Source organism: Anomaloglossus baeobatrachus (assembly GCF_048569485.1).
Source record: "Anomaloglossus baeobatrachus isolate aAnoBae1 chromosome 5 unlocalized genomic scaffold, aAnoBae1.hap1 SUPER_5_unloc_1, whole genome shotgun sequence".
NCBI lineage: Eukaryota > Metazoa > Chordata > Amphibia > Anura > Aromobatidae > Anomaloglossus > Anomaloglossus baeobatrachus.
In genome coordinates this window covers 121,320-146,292 of record NW_027441784.1, presented here as the reverse complement: position 1 = coordinate 146,292, position 24,973 = coordinate 121,320, and the positions used below count along the sequence as shown (strand labels likewise).

Genomic DNA, 24,973 nt, shown 5'->3' with positions numbered 1-24,973 from the left:
TCAGGAGAACACTGAAATTCTAAAAACTAAGATCCCCTAAAACCCCGGGGAAAGAGAAAAGAGCACAAGAGGGTTTGGAAACTACCAAGCAGCACCCCCTGACTACATATACACAACTAGGAAAAAGCAGTGGAGCGTATCTACTCTACCTCTCCTGTGCTGACCCTGTAACTGAGGGCCCTGCACTCTCCCTCATCCCGACGGTAGACCTGATGGTGGTCAGGGTCGGGCCTCCAGCGTATCCCTCTCTCCTGTCAGACCCTGCAAACTAAGACACAAAGGATTACTGGGTGCTGCCAACGAAAACCCTAATATATGTCAACTCCTGGTGATCAATGTCCCCTTGGGACCACATGAACCTCCACCCTCTCTATCAGGGAACTCTTGTGCAAGACACCAGGCAGGATAACATACAAGTGAAAATATCTCAAAACCAGGCTAAGCAGCAACTGCCATAGGCAGAAAAATATTCACTGTCCACCAGCACTAATAGTGAGCAGTCTATATGGTCTACTAAATTGTATAACATCCAGCAAAAACAAACATGCAAACGTGCTAAGGTTCATTAGTGGGAACACAATGGGGAACAACTGCATATATGACCAAAAACGGAGTGTGTGTTTCAGGTCCCTATATCCCCCCTCTGCAGTCCCTGCTATGTCAGCAATAAACAGAGCAGTGACTTTGGCTGCATAAACAAAAATGGGGAACTGGGTGTCGGCTGGACTAAAATGGCGTCTAAAAATGAACTATGTAGTGTCTGAGTTAAAACGTCCACTAAAGATAATTACCGATAAGAAACAGCCGCTAAAAGAGGAAGTAGGTGTTGGCCGAAAATGGCGTCTGAAGAGTCCTGGGAGGGAGTGACATGTAATGTGACATCTACATTCAGGAGGTATTCAATCTGTCACTGGGAATACGGATTATATAGGGACCCCTGGGCTGACCCTGTAACTAGGGACCCTGTACTCGCCCTCATCTCGACGGTAGACCTGATGGTGGTCAGGGCCGAGCCTCCAGCGTATCCCTATCTCCTGTCAGCCCCTGCAATAATATCCCCATACCATACCCCGGGCTGGGTAAAACACTGAGTGACAGAAAGAAATCTACATTCAGAACAGGAAATAATGGGGTGGGCTTACGTGGACACAGTGCTCCACAGACAGGTAAAATACACATAGTGTATTCAGTGTCATCTAACCTCCCCCCCTTTTGGGAGAATTCTCCATTTCAACATACATACATTCACAGGACACTGAAATAGAAACTAACACTTCCCTATTTTTTTTTTTTTTCCTTTCCTTTTCAACCCTACGGTGTTATACACCAAAAACTGCGTGCATTATACATAAAACATCTGTCAGTGTCACTTGGGTGATAGGGTACACGCACCCTCACTGCAAACCTGGCTCCATTACTGGCCAGAAAGAATCCCCAGCTTTAATCTGGGTGAAAACATCTTTCAGGGAAAACTATATATGAGATATTATGTCAGAGAGAGAATTCACGATATACATACACCTCCATGAGAACGGTCAATCGAATACTCAATAATTCCGATTAAGACCAAAGTTTAGGGGTCTTCCCCAATGTATTCAATTCTAGGTAAGAATACATTGACATCCACTAAAACAAGACCAGTGAATATGCATACAACATTCAACTCACTGCTTAGCAGGAAAACCGTACCAGGTAACAGTCAGGGCTCTTTCACCCACCTTTTCCTTAACACTGCACCTGTACATCAGGTCCAAGGTATCAAACATCAATTATTGATGACACGTCACTCATAGGTGTATATATCTCAGTGTTCCTTCACAAGGACTGCAGCCTCTTGAGGCTTCCATGTCACATATTTAGGGCGTTCTTGTCTGGGACTATCGGAATAATGGTGCGATGCCATGTGTGGCCTGACGTCCTCAAATAAGGACAGCACCTGTGGTTTACCTCTACTAGGGACAGTGTTGGTGGTGGGGTGGATCATTGTTAAATCATTGTCATCTTCCTGCCCCCCCTCGGTGTCTTCTGTTGCCCCAGCAACAAATAGGCCAGTGGCCTTGGGACTGAAGATGGCTGGAAAAGGGAACTAGGTGCGGCCCAACCTGAAATGACGTCTGGGCAGGCTAGGGAGGGCGTTTGGTGGGCAGGGGGACAAACTACACAAGTCCAACCCTCTGAGGATGACATATAGGGTGGTGGGCATTGCTTTCTAATGGGCTTGGCCACTTCCTGAGGTGCCATTTTCTGATCTGGTGCAATATGCAATATAGAAATATCTACTAACATCTTTTGACGTTCTATACCATGCCTCAGCATCCATAAGGAGATCTTTATCTTTCAAGATCCCTCGCTTGTTTAACAAAACATCTTTCCATTCCTTCTCGTCCGCTTACTAATTCTTCTGCCGTTAACTTGACAGGTGTGGACTGATTAGACCCCATGCTTCAAGGGTATACGACCCAAAACTAACACGTCAATCTGGATGTCTGCTATGCCGTAATCCACTTCCTCTTCTGGACCATAGACTATACACATCCACAGAATACACAGAATTTCTACCTCAGTCCACAAACCACAACACAAACGAGCTGTCTTACCAGGAAGGTGTGTCACGTGGGTGATAAAAACCAAATTCACCCTCACTATCTCTTACTTCATGTACTAGTAACCTCTGTTCACACTATATACACCTTCTTCGAACGGTCCGTCCAGAACATCAATAATACTGTTTAAAACCAAAGTCACGGGATTCTGCCAATGTTCCTCCTACCTAGGATCGCGGAGAACATCAAATACAGTCAGGGTCTCACCATGACACTGTACCGGCCAAAACCAATCCCCCTATCGCCTCCTCTCTGTGGAAGACGCACTAGGATACAGTCAGGGCGCTTACCGTAACTCTGTACCTAGCCTTCAGTCTTATCAATTACTGACTATCAACCGGACACGTTACCCACCCGTGTATACACTATATACTCAAACAGCATACTTCAAAGTACATCTTGAGAGGATTTTTTTTTTCTTCACTCAAAGACAGCTCTCACTACATTACGTGACACTTCCTCTGCAAACACAGTGATTAGAGCGATACCAGCAAGTACTCCACCTGCTCTGCAAATAGACAGACATCTCAACAGGTAGAAACAGGTCAACACAATGACATAACAATAAGGACACTATATACACCATCCAGGTGGCTGATCTCACCTGCAGATATAACCATATATATTCATATATGCAGCGTATATAACAACTTCCTCATTTTCCCTTGCAGTTAAGTCAGAGAAAAATAAAACACAGAACTTCTGCTTTTCTCCTAGAGCAGACAAAAACCACATTACATTTCATGTGATTTACAATTTATACAGACAGCTTAAGGTGAACCTGACCACCTTGGTGTGGGATCTCTTAGGACGGCTTATCTCATGCGAGATGGCGGTCATTAGGTGTCTAGACTGGGACAGCCCAACCCCCCCCTTCGAAATGCAAGTACACGCATGAGGTTTGCAAGGTGAGATTATACAAATTTTCTCACCTGCGTTTGGAGTGTGCACCTCCACCTCTCGCGTAGTTGCCTTTCGACTGAAGGTGTCAGCACGGCCGTCCGCCATCCAGAGCTCCGTCCTAAGGTTCGTTGGGCGCCAAATGATAAGGCCGTAATTTAGGTTGATGCAATCTAGTCATGCATCCCTCTTAAACTGTCTGCAGTCCAAATTATGAGTCACTCGTGGTAGCATGCATAACCACCTTTCACACACACCAGAGACGTGCTCAGATATGAATAGAAAGTAAGACTGATTTATTTCCGGAAGTTGTACAAATATATATAACCTTATTGGCTAGGTGCCAAGAATACGTAACACGTCTCCTATTGGATAAAGTAGAACAGCTTATTCTGTGATATACAATTTACTGTAATGTGCTTGGTTCCTCATTTATATTAAGCAATGTCAGCATGATTCACTGGTCACAAGAATAGCCCAGACTGTCTGTCTGAGTCTTATGCCAAGAGATATGTGGGGTACAGTTCAAACACCATCTTAAATCCTGTTCTTTATGGATATCTCCATGTAACTTATATACTTATAATAATTCATAATCTTGTCCATAACACCCTAGGGGGACTAGTAAAATAAAAAAAAAAAGTTCAAAAAAAAGTTTTAAAAAATTTAAAAAAAAACAAAAAAACCTAAAAGTTCAAATCACCCCCCATTCGTCCCATTGAAAATTAAAGGGTTAAAAAAATAAAAAATATACACACAGTTGGTATCGCCGCGTTCAGAAACGCCCGATCTATCAAAATATAAAATCAATTAATCTGATCAGTAAACGGTGTAGCGGCAAAAAAAATCCAAACGCCAAAACAACATTTTTTTGTCGCCACAACTTTTGCGCAAAATGCAATAAGAGGCGATCAAAACGTAGCATCTGCGCAAAAATGGTACCATTAAAAACGTCAGCTCGAGACGCAAAAAATAAGCCATCACTGAGCCATAGATCCTGAAAAATGAGAACGCTATGGGTCACGGAATATGGCGTAAAACGTGCGCCACTTTTTTCGGACAAATGTCCGATTTTTTTTTAACCCCTTATATAAAAGTAAACCTATACATGTTTGGTGTCTACGAACTCGTACTGACCTGAGGCATCACACCCACACATCAGTTTTACCATATAGTGAACACAGTGAATAAAATATCTCAAAAACCATAGTGCTATCGCACTTTTTTTGCAATTTTTCTGCATTTGGAATTTTTTTGCGTTTTCCAGTACACTATATGGTAAAACTGATGGTTTCATTTAAAATTACAGCTCGTTCCGCAAAAAATGAGCCCTCACATGACCATATTGACTGAAAAATAAAAAAAGTTACTTCACTCAGAAAAAGAATGGCGAAAAAAAAACGGAAAGCGAAAAATCGGCCGGTCGTGAAGGGGTTAATGACAAAAAAAGAACTTGCTTGAATTTACCAAAAGACTGTAATGAAACAAAGAGTGAAAAATTTAAAAGGAGTCTGAATACTTTCCATACCCACTGTATATCAAGACCAGCCAGTGCATCCTTGGTTCTCTCGGAACCTTCCCAAAAGGTGTCTGCCAGTGTCTGCTCATTCCATCTTAATTCAGAAGCGAGGGCGCAGAACTGAACTGCATACTGACCCTCAGTTAGAACTCCTTGACACAAGTGCAGAAGAGAGGATGCAGCCGGGATAACCCGAGCCGGTTCCTCAAAAACTCTCCGGAAGGACTGAAGAAATTCCAAGAGGTCAGTAGTAATTTGGTCATTTCTTTCCCACAGGGGACAGACCCAGGCAAGAGCCTCTCTGTTAAAAATATACTCTTAAATATATTTTTCTTCAAATACGTAAAAGCGCATGAAAAAAAGAACTTCAAAAAATGTAAAAATAAATGTATTTTATATCTGATAAAAATGGTTGCCAAATTATAAAGTTGCAGTTCTGTTACAGAAAGGAAAAATAATATTCTTCGTTAGCTTACGTAAAAGAGATTCAATTAGTCCATATTAATCAATAGAAATCTTCATTCATCTTTCCTTGGTTCTGAATGGTAAGGATGATATGCTGTAGGCCTGACAGCATGTTACCTTGTGGAGGGCTGAATGGAGGGATCCGTTGAACAGGCTTCCAGTAGCCTGACATGTGCGAGAGACAGCAGCCTCGACATGTGTCCTTCTGCAGGCACGATCCCCCTCTCTCTCTGCCTCCCCCCCGAGAAGTGTCATGGTATATATGTCCAATGCAGCTGCTCATAAGGGCTATTTAAGGAGATCCTACTATACACATGATGTCACTCACTAGCAGTTTGCAAAGAATATTTATATTCCATGCTATGTCAGCATCTATCTATATTCAGTACAGATATTCAATACAGATACCTTGATATTAATTTAAATACTGTTATCAATAAGCTATGCTACAATAGATCTATTATCTGGATGGATTATATTATAAATTATTTAATAAATGTGAACTTTTTACAATCCCCCCTGTGGAGGGAAAATCTACATGAAACCCTCCTAATAAATTAATACATCATTAAGATAACAGATCTTCTTTCCTTCCTTTGGCGATAGTGGATTAATGTCAATAATCATGATGAAAATAATATTCAATTTGCATTATTCATGTTGTATGTTCAATAATATTGTCGTCCTCACCTATTGTACCATCACCCATTCCCTGTAGACTGTGAGTCCTCGCGGGCAGGGTCCTCTCTCTTCCTATACCAGTCTTTTTTGTACTGTTAATCATTGTTGTACGTATATCATCTTTCACTTGTAAAGCGCCATGGAATAAATGGCGCTATAATAATAAATATGTGAGGGCCAGGGAGGACTGGTAGGCCCAGGAGGTGGATCCACTGGACCGAGCACCCCACCTGGAGGGCAGGGTACACGATAGCTGGAGCACCAGCGTGGCAGGAACGGGAAGAACAAGGTCACCAGGGTCATGGAGTTCCATAGGACAGTACAGGAACAGGTGCAGGTATCAGGAAGCAAAGACAGGACCAGGTCACTAGGGTCCCAGCGTACTTTAAAGCAGTAATACCGGAAACAGGAACAAAAGGACCTGAGCACCTAGCTCACAAGACAAAGCAAAGAAACACAAGCGATGATCAGGCCCCGCCCACATGGAAAGGCCAGTCTTATATACCCAGCACAGCCTCAGGTCATTTCCTGGTGCAGCAGTGCTGGGCCTATAAGACCAGGTGAGTGGGCGCGGCCCGGTCATATACAGAAACATGTGTCTAAGACTCAGACTCAGACTCCTGAGACCAGGAACAGGACGCAGGAGAGCATGAGCGGGAGCAACAGGCGTGAGCGGTGGACACGTGAACTGGATCAGTGAGCAAGGAGTGGTGGTGCGACGGCGAGACTGGATCAGTGAGCACGGAGCGGTGCAATGCAGGTGCGACCGGATCAGTGGGTACGGAGCGGTGCCTGGATGGTGTAACCAGCTCAGTAGGTAAGGATTGCTGCTGGGACACCGGGAGCATGACAGTACCCCCCCCTTGAAGCCCCCCTCTCCGCGGCCGGGACATGAAGGCGCACCAAAGAGAGGCAGCAACGTACTTCCGGGACAACCAGGACCGGGCTTCAGGACCGCAATCCACCCAATCGACCAGTAAGGACTGCTTACCCCGGACCGTTTTCATGGCCACTATGTCCCGTATCGGGGACCCCATGTCAGCGGCAAGGGAGGCAACGGAAAGGGAAGGACAGTCAGAGGCAGGACTGGAATCGTGGACGACCGGATCGAGCGTCTCGGACCGGGTACAGGACAGTGTCTCATCCTCAGTAGTCGGTGGACTCAAAGTCTCAACTCCAGAAGGCGGTTGAATCAAAGTCTCAGATGCCTGGGACGGTGGATCGACGCTGGATAGCGTCATCTCTTCTTCAGGATCCTGCAACTTGACTGAGTCAAGTGCCAGGGACTGAGGAACAGGCTGCAAGCAGGTTTCGTGGCACAAGGAACTCCAGCGGGTAATCGCGCCAGAGCGCCAACTAATAACAGGGTCATGGAGTTTAAGCCAGGGCAGGCTCAGCAGTAGCGCAGGAGCCATCCTTGGGATCACATAGAAGGCAATGGTCTCTGTATGCAAAGTACCAACCTGGAGTCTCACGGGCTCGGAGGTATACCGGACAGGCTCATAGAGCGGTTTGCCGTCCACGGAGGCGAACCAGAGGGGCTTCTTCAGCGGAGTGACAGGGACCTGGTATTTGTCTACCGTGGCCTGGTGGATAAAGTTGCTTGCTGCCCCGGAATCGATGTGGGCCTCTGCCGAAAACCGGGTCCCCTCTGTCGTCACCTGAACCGTCTTGTTTAACTTGGCCTGAAGGGATTCCGGTGGCAAGGGTGGCGGTTCCCACCATCCCTTGGACCTGGGGTATACCAGGTTTCTCAGGGCATGTTCGAAGCATATGTGACCCGTCTCCACAATAGAAGCACAGGCCCCGGGCGAGCCGTCCTGCACTGCGTTGCTTGGCTTGGGTCAGACGGTCCACTTGCATGGGTTCTGGTGACGAATTGCGGAAAGGCAGGGACGAGGGTGCGGTAGGTTTCTGCGGGGGCAAGACGTGGCGAGGTGGTCGCTTCTCCCGGACTACCTCCTGGGCACGCTCCAGAAAACGGAGGTCAATCCAGGTGGCCAGGGAAATCAAAGCGTCCAAGGTGCGTGGAACGTCATGGCCGGCGAGTTAGTCTTTAATACGACCAGAGAGACACTCCCAAAAGGCCGCCGTTAAGGCCTCATTGTTCCAGCCCAGCTCCGAAGCGAGCGTGCGGAACTGTATGGCATACTGGCCGACTGTTCGGGTCCCTTGGCGTAGCCGGAGGAGTGTAGAGGTCACTGCGGTAGTTCATCCGGGTTCGTCGAAGGTGCCCCGGAAGGCTCGTAGGAACTCCTGGATATCGGTGGTCACCGGGTCCTCATTCTCCCACAGGGGGTTAATCCAGGCCAGGGCTTCACCTTCCAGGTGTGACATCAGGAACGCCACCTTGGCCTGGTCTGAGGCGAACAGGTGCGGGAGCAACTGGAAGTGCAAGGAGCACTGGTTCAGGAAGCCTCGGCAGGATTTGGGATCCCCTGCGTAGCGAGGCTAGCAGCAAGGTGAAGTTGCGAGGCCGCGGAGGTACCTGGTTCGGACCTGGAGACTGGTTGCTGCATGGACTGAGATTAGGCGGCGGTCTGCAGCGTATATAACCGGTGGTCCACGGATGCCAAGAATTTCAGCATCCAGTTTAGGGTTTCGCGCTGTTGCGCCAGTTCCTGGCGCAGCTCAGCCAGCTCTGATTTTTGTGCTTCAGCGGGATCCATGGTCTGTGATCCAGCGGGATCCATGGCCTGATCATACTGTGAGGGCCGGGGAGGACTGGGAGGCCCAGGAGGTGGATCCACTGGACCGAGCACCCCACCTGGAGGGCAGGGTACACGATAGCTGGAGCACTAGCGTGGCAGGAACGGGAAGAACCAGGTCATCAGGGTCATGGAGTCCCATAGGACAGTACAGGAACAGGTGCAGGTATCAGGAAGCAAAGACAGGACCAGGTCACTAGGGTCACAGCGTACTTTAAAGGCAGTAATACAGGAAACAGGAACAAAATGACCTGAGCACCTAGCTCACAAGACAAAGCAAAGAAACACAAGCGATGATCAGGCCCCGCCCACATGGAAAGGCCAGTCTTATATACCCAGCACAGCCTCAGGTCATTTCCTGTTGCAGCAGTGCTGGGCCTATAAGACCAGGTGAGTGGGCGCGGCCTATACAGAAGCATGTGTCTAAGACTCAGACTCAGGCTCCTGAGACCAGGAACAGGATGCAGGGGAGCATGAGCGGGAGCGACAGGCGTCAGCGGCGGACACGTGAACTGGATCAGTGAGCAAGGAGTGGTGGTGCAACGGCGAGACTGGATCAGTGAGCACAGAGCGGTGCAATGCAGGTGCGACCGGATCAGTGGGTACAGAGCGGTGCCTGGATGGTGAAACCAGCTTAGTAGGTAAGGAGCGCTGCTGGGACACCGGGAGCGTGACAAAATAATAATAATAATAATAATGTGGATTCATGTTATGATAGGCCGTGACTGGTAATCATATAAAATATATAATTATACTTTCCTCAGACTAAAAAGATGCAAAACAGATCCGGTCACCATCTGATGTCTTCTGGGATGATGTCTTCTTATCTCCGATGTAATCTGACATAAACACAGTCTTTTGAAATAGATCCTTAGATAAAAGATGAATGGTTACCATTTTAATACAATCCCGTATTGCGTTTATCATTGTTAGATCAGGTCCATAAACTTTATTCTGTATTGCAAAGTCCATAACTAATGTTGATAAACCACAGTTCATAAGTGTACAAGAATATCATAGGTCTTTGATGTCTGTGCAATGTAATTTACATTAGCCACCTTTATCCTCCGCGCTGCCTGTTGTCAATTCCGGAACAGGTGTTGAGACGTTCTTGGTCAGCATGACAGGGGTTAACTGTAACACTTTATTGCTCTCCTTGGTAACTATGGTGAGGTCTTAATGCACAGACCATGTGTTGTAACATTGTCCATCCTGGCACCATAAGATCACCATCTTTGCTGAGGTCCAGAAATGGTAAGTGGATTGTATTTAACACAGTCTTATTTCAGACGTTACGTTTTGGACCTTTGAGTATCAGCTTTTGCAACTTTTTGTGGAATTCCTTTTTACGTTAGAAAAATTAATAAAAGTCTTTTATATTTCTGTAATCTTGATTGAAGACTTCATTCCCTAATCTAGATACCAAATATGGCAATAACTACCACTAATAAATGTCACTGCATATCATAACTCTAATATAATAATACCATGTCATTATTATTATAGTAAAAGTATTAATATAATTGATACTTAGAATGATGAAATAATACTGCATAATGGTATAGACGATAGTATTCTCATGTAATAAACTTTGTCATTAATGTAATTACCTTTCCAAACCCATAGGTGGCAATGTGTTGAATGTAACCAAAATGTAATACTCAATATGAAATAATATAATATGTACCTATAATATGTACCATATTATATATATATGAAAGGCAACAATGTGGCTTATTTAGTTAGATCATTTGTAAAATTATAAACCAAATCAAATAACCTTTTAGAAAAGACTGGATGATTCCATCAAAACACAATATTACTCATTATAAATTATTATTATTGATTAAAAAATATAATATATTTTATTTTTAAATATAGGAAGGTAAACCTAGATGTACCTCGATCTTCCATCTTTATTATTCTAATTAATTTATTTGATTTGTCTATTATTTATTAAATAACCCACTATATAAGAAAATGTGCAACTATAACCAATATTTCATCCTTATTGTGTTAACATACTAATATAAGAATAATGTATTACTAGGAAGTAAATAATTGAATATATTGATGAATGAAGTGTTCTTTTCTTCCAAAAATTGGAACTTTCCCTTTTAATATGATTCATATTTAATAAAGTAATATTCTTATATTAGATATTACTTAACTAAATATTGAAGTGTTTTCTCAATTGAGATATCAAAATTTAGAAGGAAAAATAAAAAATTGTAGAATTAAAATTTTGATTAAAAATTTGAATATTGAATAAAAATAATCAAAATAAAAAATAGGAATAAAAGGAAAAATGAATATCGGAATAAAAATAAAAATAAAAATTGGAATAAAAATAAGGCCTTCTATGAATATGACACTTATGTCCTTAATAACACATAACCTTAATATCACCAATATCTTGTATTATTTCCATAGCTGTCATATCATTAACATATAAAAATAATTAAGTCATGTAATCTTGCTGATAATACTCTTCTTTAGTATATAAATGCATTGTGATTACCATACTTAAAATATTTTTTTCACAATTTTTCCTTTGTACTTAATTAATATTAATTATTAAAGTATTGTGTAGACACGTATATTAATCAAATATAAATATGTAATTAAGACCCAACCTTTTTATTTTAATATCGTCATATGATGTTATGAAAAAATTAGTATGTTAAGATTAAATTAAATTAAAAATTTATGTTGTATATCTTCAAGACCATATTATAAATATTTCTTTCATATTTGAAAAGAAAATGATTACCAATCTGTGTATCAGTAAAATAAGTAACACAAACCTGTATAAAAATCAAGACATTAAAAAACTTCTAGAATGTAATTCTTCAGAATAAACCTTTGATATGGGTCTTGACACATCTACATTAAAGAAATATGTCTATGAATAAGATATATTTTGTATAAATTCCTTCATTATTAATACTTATGTACTATAACTTATTTATTCTAATAATATACATACATATATATATACATAACTTTGAAGTTAACAAGTGGGTTGATTTTTCTCTTTTTAAGCTTCAAAGAAGATAGAATTTCAGTCGACAGCTGTTCAGTCAATTAGACTGCCTCACTGTATAGTATATACAGGATTCTCCACATACAAGACATTGACAAACACATATCCCCTTTCTGATTTTCAATTTTTGTATGCGCATTTCAAAAATATAATAATTTAATTTGAAGTACTTCTTGAAAAATACGAATAATTTCATTTTATTCATCCCATATACTCATGAGTAACAGGTACCTTTGATAGTCACATACTGTACGTTAGGCCATAGGACAGACAGACACTTATTATTAGCTCAGTATTAAAAGTCACATGCTTTTTGGTTAAATACAAAAAACATTACATTCCAACAAAGCAAGCAAATTTAAGCATTCCACTCCAAAAACTCAGATTACATTTCAAATAGCACTAAGGAAGATATATGTATATTCATATTCCTGAAAGAAAAACGTTAAAAACAACTGATCTTCCTCCAGATGATTGCTACTTGAGAAAATAAAAATTATTGTTATTATTATATTATGCATGCTTTAGCGATTAGCCTTACGCAAATATAAGATATATGTTACCTGATTGAGGATAAGAACAAATTTATAAATAAAAAATTTAATACTTCATCAATTTGCTTTACTGATAAATTCTGAGGGAAATAAAATTATTATCATATTTATGATAAAAATGAAACACTTAAAATAAGTTATACTTTTTCTTATTTTTTTTTTTAATATTATTATTCATATACAGAGATCAAACTATTAATTTATAAAATTAAACTATCATATAACTAAGTGAAAATATAACTTTGATCTTACTATCACTACTTTTAAATATATATAATATGCTATATGAACCTATATATATATATATATATATATATATATAAAAAACGCCACTTTGGACTGGTATGAAGAAAATGGTTGACCCAACAGCTTAAAGTGCAGGATGTACTGGTTGATGAAACCACAGTATTGCATGGGATACAGCATCCTAGTACCAGTATAGCACTGGCTTTACTTCATATAGCAAAATCCTGGTGGTTGGTTCTCTTTGAGATTCCTTTCTCAAACATTTTTGTTATGAAGAGAGCAAATTTTAAATTAAATGTAGAAAAAGGATTCATAGTTGTACTCCCTTAGTCTATGGGGTTGGAGAGAATATTCTGAGCTTCCTTATATAGTCATCCCTGTTTTGGATGACTATTCCAACCCCCTTTGTCGTCTAATAGTTACTATATCTGAATAATTGCATAATGATTTTAGGTCCCTGATTTTTGCCCACTTCGACTTCCAACTACCGTATTTTTCGTACTATAAGACGCACCAGACCATAAGACGCACCCTGGTTTTAGAGGAGGAAAATAGGAAAATAAAATTTTAAGCAAAACATGTGGTCATGACACTGTTATGGGGCGAGGATCTGCAGCTGACACTGTTATGGGGCTAATTAAAAAAAAAAAACGGCGTGCGGTTCCCCCAATTTTCATAACCAGCCAAGATAAAATCTTACAGCTGGGGGCTGGTATTCTCAGGCTGGGGAGACTCACATTATTGGGAGCCCCCTAAGCCTAAAAATATCAGCCAGCAGCCGCTCAGAATTGCCGCATCCATTAGATGCGACAGTCCCAGGACTTTTCCCGGCTCTTCCTGTTGCCGTGATGCGGTGGCAATCGGGGTAATAAAGAGTTAATGGCAACAGCCCATAGCTGCCACTAAGTCCTAGCTTAGTGATGGCAGGTGTCTATGAGACACCCCCCATCACTAAGCTGTAAATGAAAGTAAATAAACACAATCACCCAAAAAATTCTTTATTTGAAATAAAATACAAAAAAACACCCTCTTTCACCACTTTATTACCCACCAAACACCCCTCCAGGTCCGACGTAATCCAAACGAGATCCCACGACGCATCCAGCTCTGCTACATCTGACAATTAGAGAGCGGACATAGAGCACAACTGCTCTATGTGAGGTTCAGGCTGCAAGTGAAGTTAGCCGCCGGGATCAGCGGTGACTCCAGCTGTCACCTCACATCACCTGACTGAAGTCACCGCGGATCTCGCGGTCACTTCAGCCGCGGTCGGATTTACGGTGACAGCTGGAGGTCTCCCGCTGTATACTCACCTTCCCTCACTCCACACAGCATCATGATCTCGTCCTGTTTGCCAGCTGCAGCGCCGCTGACCAGTGTGGAGCCGCGCACACAGCGATGACATCATCGCTGTACGCACCGCTCAGTCTCCACACACATCAGCGAGCCGGCAGACAGGAGGAGATCACGATGCTGCAGAAGCGTGACCGGTGAGTATACCGTACTTATTCACTGCCCCCAGCGCTGATGATGATGCACGGGGGACAGTGAATATAGCCACACATGATCACTCCAGGCTGTAGTGGCCTGGGGTGATCACACGGGCCAGTTTAGTATAAGCGCACCCCCCGCCCATCATCCCACCCACCTTTCAACCGCAGCTTCAGCGCTGAGAGATGATGGGTGGAAGGATGGACGTGCATATGAAATGAGCAGGCCCACGTGGTCACGGCAGGAGCTGCTACAGCTTGCCCCTGACTCTGATAACCCGCGCTCCATCACCACCGCACCCGCTTTCACCTGCTCCACCACCACTGCACCGCAGCCATCGGACGATAAGACGCACCCCCCACTTTTCCCCAAAATTTTTGGGAAAAAAAGTGCATCTTATGGTCCAAAAAATATGGTACATTTCCGGCCTGCAGACAAGAATGTGCGGGCTGATGCCTTGTCCCGCTTCTTCGTACCGGCAGAGCAAAAGGAAGAGAAGGACCAGTCCATCATCTGTCCCAGTAAGGTCATCCCGGTGGCTTCCGTCACTCTGTCGCAGATACCCCCTGGGAAGACCTTTGTTGCGGAGGCCGACAGACTAAAGGTCCTTCAATGGGGTCATTCCTCCAAGGTGGCCGGACATGCGGGTCAGAAAAAAACTTGGTGCACTATTTTCGTCACTATACATAAGGATGTCATCTCTTTTGTCGCCGCTTGTCCGTCCTGCGCCTGCAACAAGACTCCCAAGCACCTGCCCTCCGGTCGTCTCTTGCCTCTGCCCATTCCCTCCGTTCCTTGGCAACACATCGCCATGGATTTCATCACGGACTTGCCCTCGTCTTCTGATTGTTCCATCATTTGGGTCGTGGTGGACCGTTTCTCCAAGATGGCCCATTTCGTTCCCTTGGTTGGACTACCCTCTGCCCCAGAAGTCGCCGACTCCTTCATTCAGCATATCTTCCGGCTTCTTGGCTTTCCCCTGCATATAGGAGGACTCAATTTACCTCGCGCTTCTGGAGGGCCCTCTTTAAACTTCTAGGAGTATCTCTGGACTTCTCCTCGGCCTACCATACCCAGTCGAATGGCCAGGTTGAACGGGTCAACCAGGTTCTGACTTCCTTTCTTCGGCACTTCGTCAACGCTCATCATGACGACTGGTCTACGCTACTTCCTTGGACTGAGTTCTCATACAACCATCACATCAGTGAGTCCTCCTCCAGCTCTCCCTTCCATATTGCCTACAGTCATCAGCCTTCCGTGCCACCACCGGTACCCTCTACCAATGGTGTTCCCGCTGCAGATGCACTGCCCAGAGATTTCTCCAACATATGGAGTGCCATCAAGACATCTCTTGAACGTGCTTCCGCTCGGATGAAGAAACATGCTGACAAGAGACGCCTCAATCTTCCTCACTTTTCTCCTGAGGATAAAGTGTGGCTTTCCTCCAAGTACGTCCGGCTGAAGATCTCCTCTTACAAATTGGGTCCTCGATATAGTGGTCCTTTCGAGATCATCAAACGGATCAACGAGGTCTCTTATAAACTGCAGCTACCAGCCACGATGCGCATCCCTAACTCCTTTCACGTATCCTTGCTCAAGCCGGTCATCCTCAGTCCTTACTTCTCTGATACCAGTAATTTTCCTCCTCCTCTTACCTCTGATGATGTGTTCGAGGTAAGAGACATCTCAGCCATGAAGAGGGTGAGGGGTAGGCCGTTCTTCCTTGTTGATTGGAAAGGTTTTGGTCCTGAGGAATGGTCCTGGGAACCCCAGGAGAATATTGATGCTCCTCTTCTTCTTCGCAAATTCTTGTCCGGGTTGCGAGGAGGGGGCGTGGGGGGGGGGATACTGTCACGCTCCTGGGACCACGGCGCCACTCGTCACACTGTTACAAGCGGCGCCGCTCATCACTCACTGACCCAGTCCCTGGGCACTCTGACCGTGGCCACTGCTCCCGCTCTCCCTCCTCAGCCTCTTCTGTGCTGCCCGCTTGTCAGCCCCGCCGTCTCGCTGCAGCCCGGGACTCTGCCTCCAGCTCTCCTGTGTCTCCTCCTCTGCATCCTGTACTGATCTCCGGCTCCCGGGCCTTGCGCATGCACACTAGGCAGCGGGCGCGCTCACTCACCTTGTCTTAAAGGGCCAGCATCTCAGAAACAGGATATGGCTGATAACAGGTACAGGGTATACAAGACTACCTTTTCCATGTGGGCAGTGCCTGTTCAACATGTACTAAAACAACATTTGAGGAGCAAGGATTGTCCACAAAAAAACAGTGATTTCAATAAGTTTTATTTCTGAATAATTCATAAAAATATGCATATCAATGTTAAAATCAATAATAATAATAATAATAATGATGCTTCAACATGAGTGACGATATATAAGCAAAAATATAAAAATAACTATAAGACGTGCACCAAAGTATATACAAAGCCGAACTGTTTATCAAATTTAGATTAAATAACATAAAACAATGTATTCCAAATTTTTATATATATACAGGTTAAATATCCTTATTAAAACCTTCATGCGCTTATGAAAAAATAATTACTACTTTTTTTAAAAAAAATTTTTATAGGCCGATGGATAAGAAACATCTACGTGTGACTTTATAAAAATTAATAACAATAATATTCAAGGTAAAATAGTGTGTGAATCATGTAAAAATTAAGAACACACAATGTGCATAAGGCTATATTACTCAAAAAAATTATTGTGAAAATAGGGGTGAAACAATCACTGAAAAAATCAAAAATAAAAGTAAAAAACAAGATGCAATGTGCTAATTTATGATAAAAGTCACATGAAAATGTAAGACTAAAGCCTAATTCAGTAAAGATCTTTAAATATAAGCACAAAAATTACCAAAAAGTCTCAAAATACAGAGTGTAATATACAGACCTGCAATTTAAATCGCATGAAAGTTGTAAGAAGGAAAGGAACTAATCAGCCAAAATACCTTTAAAAATATTCAAGCCAAATGGTAAAAACGATCTCAATAAAAGAAAAAAGAGCAGAATAAGAAAAATTCAGCTGTATATTACAAAATAATAAGCAGAAAAAGTTGTTAAATAAGGTGCCAAAGTGCTTACCAGTATATAAATATATATACACAAGCTGTCAGCTACAAAGTCTCAGACAAGGTGAATAGCAAAGCACAGTATAGTGTTCAGCTATTTAGCTGAATATAGCAAAGTTGCTTGACTAAAAAGAAAAAGTGCTAACGTGCTTATAAGTGTACATACATATAAAACTATCAGCTCCAGAGTCACAAATGAATATAAGGTGTCAGGAAAAAATATACAGAAAAATACGGCTTAGGGTACTTTCACACTTGCGTTGTTTCTCTTTTGGCGCCATCCGCCCTTTTGGAAAACAGCGGAATCCGTTAACGGATTCCGCTGTTTCCCATAGACTTCAATGGATGACGGATGGTGCCAAAAGTACCTGCGTTGCTTCCGCTGGGCGAAGCTCCGTTGCTTCCGCCGAGCGGAAGCAACGCTGATTGTCACGTTAATTGCTTGCGTCAAAATGACGCCGAGCAGCGGATTCCGTTGGATCCGCTATAAATTAGAATGGGTCCCTATGTTAGCGGATTCCGTTGTAAATTGCTTTACAACGGAATCCGCTGCAGGATTCCGCTATTTTTAACTGCGCATGCCCAGAATGCAACAAATCTTGTTGTCCATGCCCCTTATCTCCAAAGGTATATAAATGCTGTAATTTAAAGCAGCAAACAATGCCTTCTGACCTGCTGACAAGCCTTGAATCCCTGAAAAGAAGAAGATAGAAGCTGAAGAAAGAACCAAGAAGCTGGAGCTGGAGAATCTTGGAGGAAATTCCTTGGTGAGTCTCATCGCCCCATTGTGCCCATATTTTTTTTTTTTTTTTTTTTTGTTTTTTTCCTTTTTCTATTTTTAAATCTTAAATAAAGAGCTTATGCTCCTTTTTATGATTTATAATTTCCAAAAAATCGAAACCAAAAAAATATGTAATAAAAATGTACTTCAATTTGGTTTTCTTGTTTTATTTTGCGCCTTTAGCTAATAATTTTTATTTTTATAATTTGGTAAGAAATGGTTGGTTCAATTTGTTGTGTTTTGTAGGGTGGGTGGTGTTTGGTCATGGGAGGTGAGGGCTATTGTTTGTTTGTGGGAGGTGGGGGCTATTGTTTGGCAATGGGAGGTGGGTTAGGTTGGGGGCTGTTTGTTCATGGTTGCTGTTTGGTCATGGGAGGTGGGGGAGGGTGGGGCCTGTTTGGTCATGGGAGGTGGGGTAAGGTGTGGTAGTAATTTTTTTTTTTTTCTCCAATAGATCTAACTCCCAGCAGCAGCAAGCCAGCACCTCGCAGCGGCAGCAAGCCAGCACCTCGCAGCGGCAGCAAGCCAGGCAGACGCCCAACTTCATTACTTATGTAAGTATATGTTCATCCCAACTGAACAGGTGAGTGTTCCAAAGCTGTTTAATTTTTTAATGTGTATTTTTTTTTCTCCAATAGATCTGACTACCAGCGGCAGCAAGCCAGCACCTCGCAGCGGCAGCAAGCCAGCACCTCGCAGCGGCAGCAAGCCAGCACCTCGCAGCGGCAGCAAGCCAGCACCTCGCAGCGGCAGCAAGCCAGGCAGACGCCCAACTTCATTACTTATGTAAGTATATGTTCATCCCAACTGAACAGGTGAGTGTTCCAAAGCTGTTTAATTTTTTAATGTGTATTTTTTTTTCTCCAATAGATCTGACTACCAGCGGCAGCAAGCCAGCACCTCGCAGCGGCAGCAAGCCAGCACCTCGCAGCGGCAGCAAGCCAGCACCTCGCAGCGGCAGCAAGCCAGCACCTCGCAGCGGCAGCAAGCCAGGCAGACGCCCAACTTCATTACTTATGTAAGTATATGTTCATCCCAACTGAACAGGTGAGTGTTCCAAAGCTGTTTAATTTTTTAATGTGTATTTTTTTTTCTCCAATAGATCTGACTACCAGCGGCAGCAAGCCAGCACCTCGCAGCGGCAGCAAGCCAGCACCTCGCAGCGGCAGCAAGCCAGCACCTCGCAGCGGCAGCAAGCCAGCACCTCGCAGCGGCAGCAAGCCAGGCAGACGCCCAACTTCATTACTTATGTAAGTATATGTTCATCCCAACTGAACAGGTGAGTGTTCCAAAGCTGTTTAATTTTTTAATGTGTATTTTTTTTTCTCCAATAGATCTGACTACCAGCGGCAGCAAGCCAGCACCTCGCAGCGGCAGCAAGCCAGCACCTCGCAGCGGCAGCAAGCCAGCACCTCGCAGCGGCAGCAAGCCAGCACCTCGCAGCGGCAGCAAGCCAGCACCTCGCAGCGGCAGCAAGCCAGCACCTCGCAGCGGCAGCAAGCCAGTACCTCGCAGCGGCAGCAAGCCAGGCAGCAGCAAGAATGTCTTCTGAGGACAGCCCCCCAGAGAGACATCAGCGAATGGAGGTGAAATGTTCAAGTAAATTATTTTTTTTTTATTTAGGAATATGTTGAATTAATCAACTAGTACTAACAGTTTTTTATGTTGGATATAGGAGGAAGCTGCAGCCGAAGCGGGGGCGCCAGAAGCAGGACAGGGTGGAGAAAATAGTGGACAAGGCTCGCAGGATGTAAGTGTATCCACAACAATGACATCATGACCATTACACCAGACACGCAGGACCAATTTACACAACAAAACTTAAAAGTTGCTATCATTACCATATCATGCCACATATTTAAAAGTAGAACTACACATATCAGTAATGTATTTTTTCATTTTTTCAGGTTGCACTGCCTGTCCGTCATAGAGTTCCTCCCAGGGGCTCCCGGGGTCGTCGAGGGCGCGGCGGTGGTCGACGGCATGTAAGTATTTTTTCTAGAACATATTTGGTTCCATTAAATTTTTCAAATGCATTATAACTAAAATACAGATTTTTAATTTTTTTTTTTTTTTTTTTTTTCCTTGCCACAGGTTTCACAACGGCAGCAGGACGAGGAATCTGATGGGGGGGGGCGCGGTATAGACGTGGAACTCCTCATCAACCTCGTCCATGAACGGCAGCCGTTGTGGGACATGCAAGACCACCGCCATGCTGATTCTGTCATCACCCGACGGCTCTGGGAAGAGGTTGCCTCCGAAGTCGAAGATGGATGGGAGAATCTCAATGAAAGGGCAAAATCAAAAACAGGTAAGTAATCTACTTCAAAAATCAATGTTGTCAAATTCCCTATTCAAAGGCTAACCTTGTGCTTCTATTTTATTTTCAGTGCGTCGTCTGATAATACGGTGGCGGTCACTACGTGATCGCTTCAGGAGGGACTACAACTTGGAAATGGAGGCTCCAAGTGGATCGGCAGGACGCAAGGGCTCCCAGTACCGATATGCCAGAGCCCTTGCGTTCCTTAGAAGCACTATGCTGCCAAGACGGTAAGGAAACGATTTGTTTTTTGGAATGTTTTCAATTGTCTATAATTTTTTCTCAAACAGCATGTTATTGAAAATTTCATGAACAAATTTTAATTGTTTTTTTCCTTTTTGTTTTCATTCACACAGAACATTCACGAACACATTGGAGCCTGCATCCGGCCAACACCCTCCTGGAGCGATCCCACAAGTGACCGTTACCGGTGACCCCTCCAACATGTCTGGTGATACCTCTTCTGCTCTCTCCCTCCCTTCCACCTCTACCTCTGCTCCCTCCGTCCCGTCCACCTCTACCTCTGATCCCTCCGTCCCGTCCACCTCTTCCTCTGATCCCTCACAATCTACCCTCCCATCTTTCCCATCTTACCCACCCTGCCCATCAGCATACTGGCAGACCTCATTACATGAGGCTGGTCAGCGAGTAGGTGTTCCCTTATCCCACCCCTCTGACGCTCCCGACACTAGAACCGTGTTAGGTTCTGGGCGACAGCGACAGAGGGGACAGGATCGGGGCAGCGCCGAATTCTTACATCTGAATGCATCCATCCATAGTTTTATTAAAGTATTATCTGACCAAATTCTTGCTGGCTTCAACCTGATAAACCATAGTTTACAGGAGTTGACCAGCAAGATGGATCAGGTGCTTTCAGCTGTAAGACAAACACCTAGCCAGCATTATTTTCATTCAGTAATTGGTCAGCTGGAAAACCTACCGTCTGAACAGCAAATACATGTAATGAGGGCTTTCCAGAATGCTATTATGCTACTGAATCCACTACCCCCTAACACCACTGCCCCTCCTCAGCCCCCTGCCCCTCCTCAGCCCCCTGCCCCTCCGCAGCCCCCTGCCCCAATGCAGCCCCCTGCCCCAATGCAGCCCCCTGCCCCTCCGCAGCCCCCTGCCCCTCCGCAGCCCCCTGCCCATTACCAGCACCCTGCCCATTACCAGCCCCCTCAACATTATTACCACTCTTCACTACCCACCCAGCACACAATCACTTCCCAGCATAATTACCCTGTACAAACATCCCTTCATTCCCTGTCTCCACATGTCATGCCTGTCACAAGTCCATGTCCTTCATCACTGTCTTCTACAACTACACTCCATTCCCCATACCATCATTCTCATTCTTCACCACTCTTAATCCAAACCCAACCATCTTTTTCAATTCCCACCGATACACCTTCCGCACAACACCCATCTCCCAGCCCTCAGTCATCTCCAAGCCCTCACCCATCTTTTGCAATGCCCACCTATACACCTTCCATACATCACCCATCTCCCAGCCCACAGCAATCTCCCAGCCCTCAGCCATCTCCTGTTGCTACACAATTTTTTCCACCAACTTCCATTTCTTTTTCAACACCCTCACCTTCTTCAAATGTCCAACCTTCTCCCTCCCCATCCTCTCTAAATACACCGCATGTTGAAGGGGTCAGTCCTGCGAGCAACACCAGCGATATCTCCACCCCACATAAATACTTAAATTTATAACTTTACAAATTTTTCTACTTTAAGAAATAAACAAACAATGGAATGTGTATTCAATAAAAATCTGTTTTTATTTAACTTATATATTGTCTGTTGGTTTTTAATAAAATAAGACATTTTGATACAATTAATAAACACAACAGGTGGTTTGCATAATAACTGAAGCAAAAAAAAAGGGTTACAAAATACAATATTGCAATAATAAAATCTCTGTTAAGTATACACATTAAACAGGGACAAAAAAAAAATCAAATCATTCGGTCCTGCCACTCCAGTCGCCCTGCGTCAGTAACAAAATATGCAGCAAATTGGTCGCGGATTGCTAGGACTTCCCTACCGCTGCGGAAGGTAATGTTGCTGTAGTCTTGCAGATTACAATCTGACAGTTCCTCTTCTACAGGGGTAACTCCATTGCTTAAAAGATAGTTATGCAAGACAATGCATGCTTTAATGATGTCATCCACGGTGTCAACTTTTACATTGATGGCAGTGGTTAGAACTCTCCACTTTGCGGTAAGGATGCCAAACGCGCACTCAACCATACGCCGTGCGCGACTCAAACGATAATTAAATATTTTTTGTTCGTATGTCAACCCACGACTTGAATAAGGTTTGAGTAGGTGTGTGTGCAGTTGGAATGCCTCGTCAGCAAGGATGACAAAAGGCAGTGGTGGACCAGACGTTTGGGGAAGTGGGCTTGGTGGTGGGAAGCTGAATCTGTCTCCATAAAGATTACGGCCCATGATAGAGGTTTTAAAAATCTGTGAGTCATTGCTTCTTCCATAGGCTCCTATGTCCACTGCCAGGAATTTATAACTTGCATTGGCAATAGCCATCAGGACTACGGAAAAGTATTTTTTATAATTAAAGTGTTCGGATCCAGTGTTTGCTGGCTTCACTATCCGCACATGCTTGCCGTCCACCGCTCCGCAGCAATTGGGGAAGTCACATATTTCATAAAAATGTGCTGCTGTGGACATCCAGAGTTCTTGCGTAGGTTGAGGAATGTATTCTGCATTTAATGAATTCCATAATGCACTGCAAGTGCTGCTTACGATGCCGCTAATAGTAGAGATTCCTACCCGGAACTGATAATGCAGTGAAGAGTAAGACTCCCCAGTAGCCAAAAATCTGAAAAATTAGAAAAAAAAAACATTAGTTAACAGTCACAAAAAAACAACCATTACATCAGATGATGTAAAGCACCAAAAATGAATGTTGTGCTACCCATCACATGACGGGTAGCATAATACATTTTTTGGCCTTAACATCACATGACGGGTAGCACAATACGTTTTATGGGCTTAACATCACATGACAGGTAGTACAATACATTTTTTGGCCTTACCTGAGAGTGATCATGAGACGCTCTGCAGGAGTTATTGCCAGCCGGCAAAAGGTGTCGTGGTGACAAATGAGAGGCTCCACACGCTCCACCAAGGTGTCAAACATTGCCGCTGACATTCGAACGTATCGGAAAAAATGGTCTGGATGGCTCCTTAGCTCTAAATAAAGGGTTGTAAAAACTCCATGGGCAAGACGGACATCGTTGATGGGGTGGACCCAGAAGCGGCGTCGACGACGCTTCCTACGTTGCCGCTCCTTTTCAGCAATGTAAAATGCCAAAACATTTGCTTGATAAGAATAATCAAGGTACGCTTGGACGATTCTCCCATTAATAACATCCATCTCTCTTCTCTTTGACAGCCTCTACAGATGGCTGGTCGGAACACATCTATATATATATGTCTCAAAAATGCACTCCCATTGGGCTGTCCCAAAAAAAAAAAAAAAAAAAAAAAAATTTAACGGATCCGACGGATTCCGTTTAACGGACGCACAACGGACTTAACGGCAGCAACGGATCCGTTATTTCACTGGAATCCGCTAACGGATTCCAGTGGAATAACGGATCCGTTGCTTCAATTGACATCGCAAAAAAAACGGATCCGTTAAAAAAACGCAGCAACGGAACAAGCGGATTTAACACAACGCAAGTGTGAAAGTAGCCTTAGTGTTCAGCTATTCAGCTGCATATAGCAAGGTTAAAAAAGTGCTAATGTGCTTACAAGTGCATATGCATACACAGGCTGTCAGCTCCGAGATCAGGAATAAAGATAAAGATAAGATAAACAACAAGATACGGCCAAGTGTTCAGGAAAGAAGGTGCTAAAGTGCTTATTCTTCCTCAGGGAGCGTGTGTGCAGGGTACCTCCCTCTACCCTGCACACACGCTCCCTACTGGAAACGTACGTCGGAGTAGAGGGACGGTATAGCACATGCACTTTTGGTAATTACCATTACTATTACTTTTAAGCACTTTAGCACCTTCTTTCCTGAACACTTGGCCGTATCTTGTTGTTTATCTTATCTTTATCTTTATTCCTGATCTCGGAGCTGACAGCCTGTGTATGCATATGCACTTGTAAGCACATTAGCACTTTTTTAACCTTGCTATATGCAGCTGAATAGCTGAACACTAAAGGTCCAGTCACACTAAGCAACTTACCAGCGATCCCAACAACGATAGGGATCGCTGGTAAGTTGCTAGGAGGTTGCTGGTGAGCTGTCACACTGCGACGCTCCAGCGATCCCACCAGCAACCTGACCTGGCAGGGATCGCTGGAGCGTGGCTACACGAGTTGCTGGTGAGCTCACCAGCAACCAGTGACCAGCCCCCAGTCTCCTAGTTACAGCACACATCAGGTTAATTAACCCGATGTGTGCTGCAGCTAAATGTGCACAGAGCAGGGAGCAGCGCACACTGAGCGCTGGCTCCTTGCTCTCCTAGTTACAGCACACATCGGGTTAATTGCCTGATGTGTGCTGCAGCTAAATGTGCACAGAGCAGGGAGCAGCGC

The 24,973-nt window shown here is 43.9% G+C and overlaps 1 protein-coding gene and 1 long non-coding RNA gene across 2 annotated transcripts in view; both read right to left on the bottom strand.

The window, feature by feature from the left end:
• Positions 1–24,973, bottom strand: part of LOC142258754 (uncharacterized) — a 350,179-nt gene that overhangs the window by 273,668 nt on the left and 51,538 nt on the right. The window lies entirely within an intron of this gene.
• The window catches only part of LOC142258737 (uncharacterized), a 75,170-nt gene that overhangs the window by 18,985 nt on the left and 31,212 nt on the right, over positions 1–24,973 (bottom strand). The window contains exon 5 of the mRNA XM_075331349.1: positions 20,909–20,914. Coding sequence (XP_075187464.1) covers positions 20,909–20,914 — 6 coding nt within the window. The remainder of the gene's footprint in view (positions 1–20,908; positions 20,915–24,973) is intronic.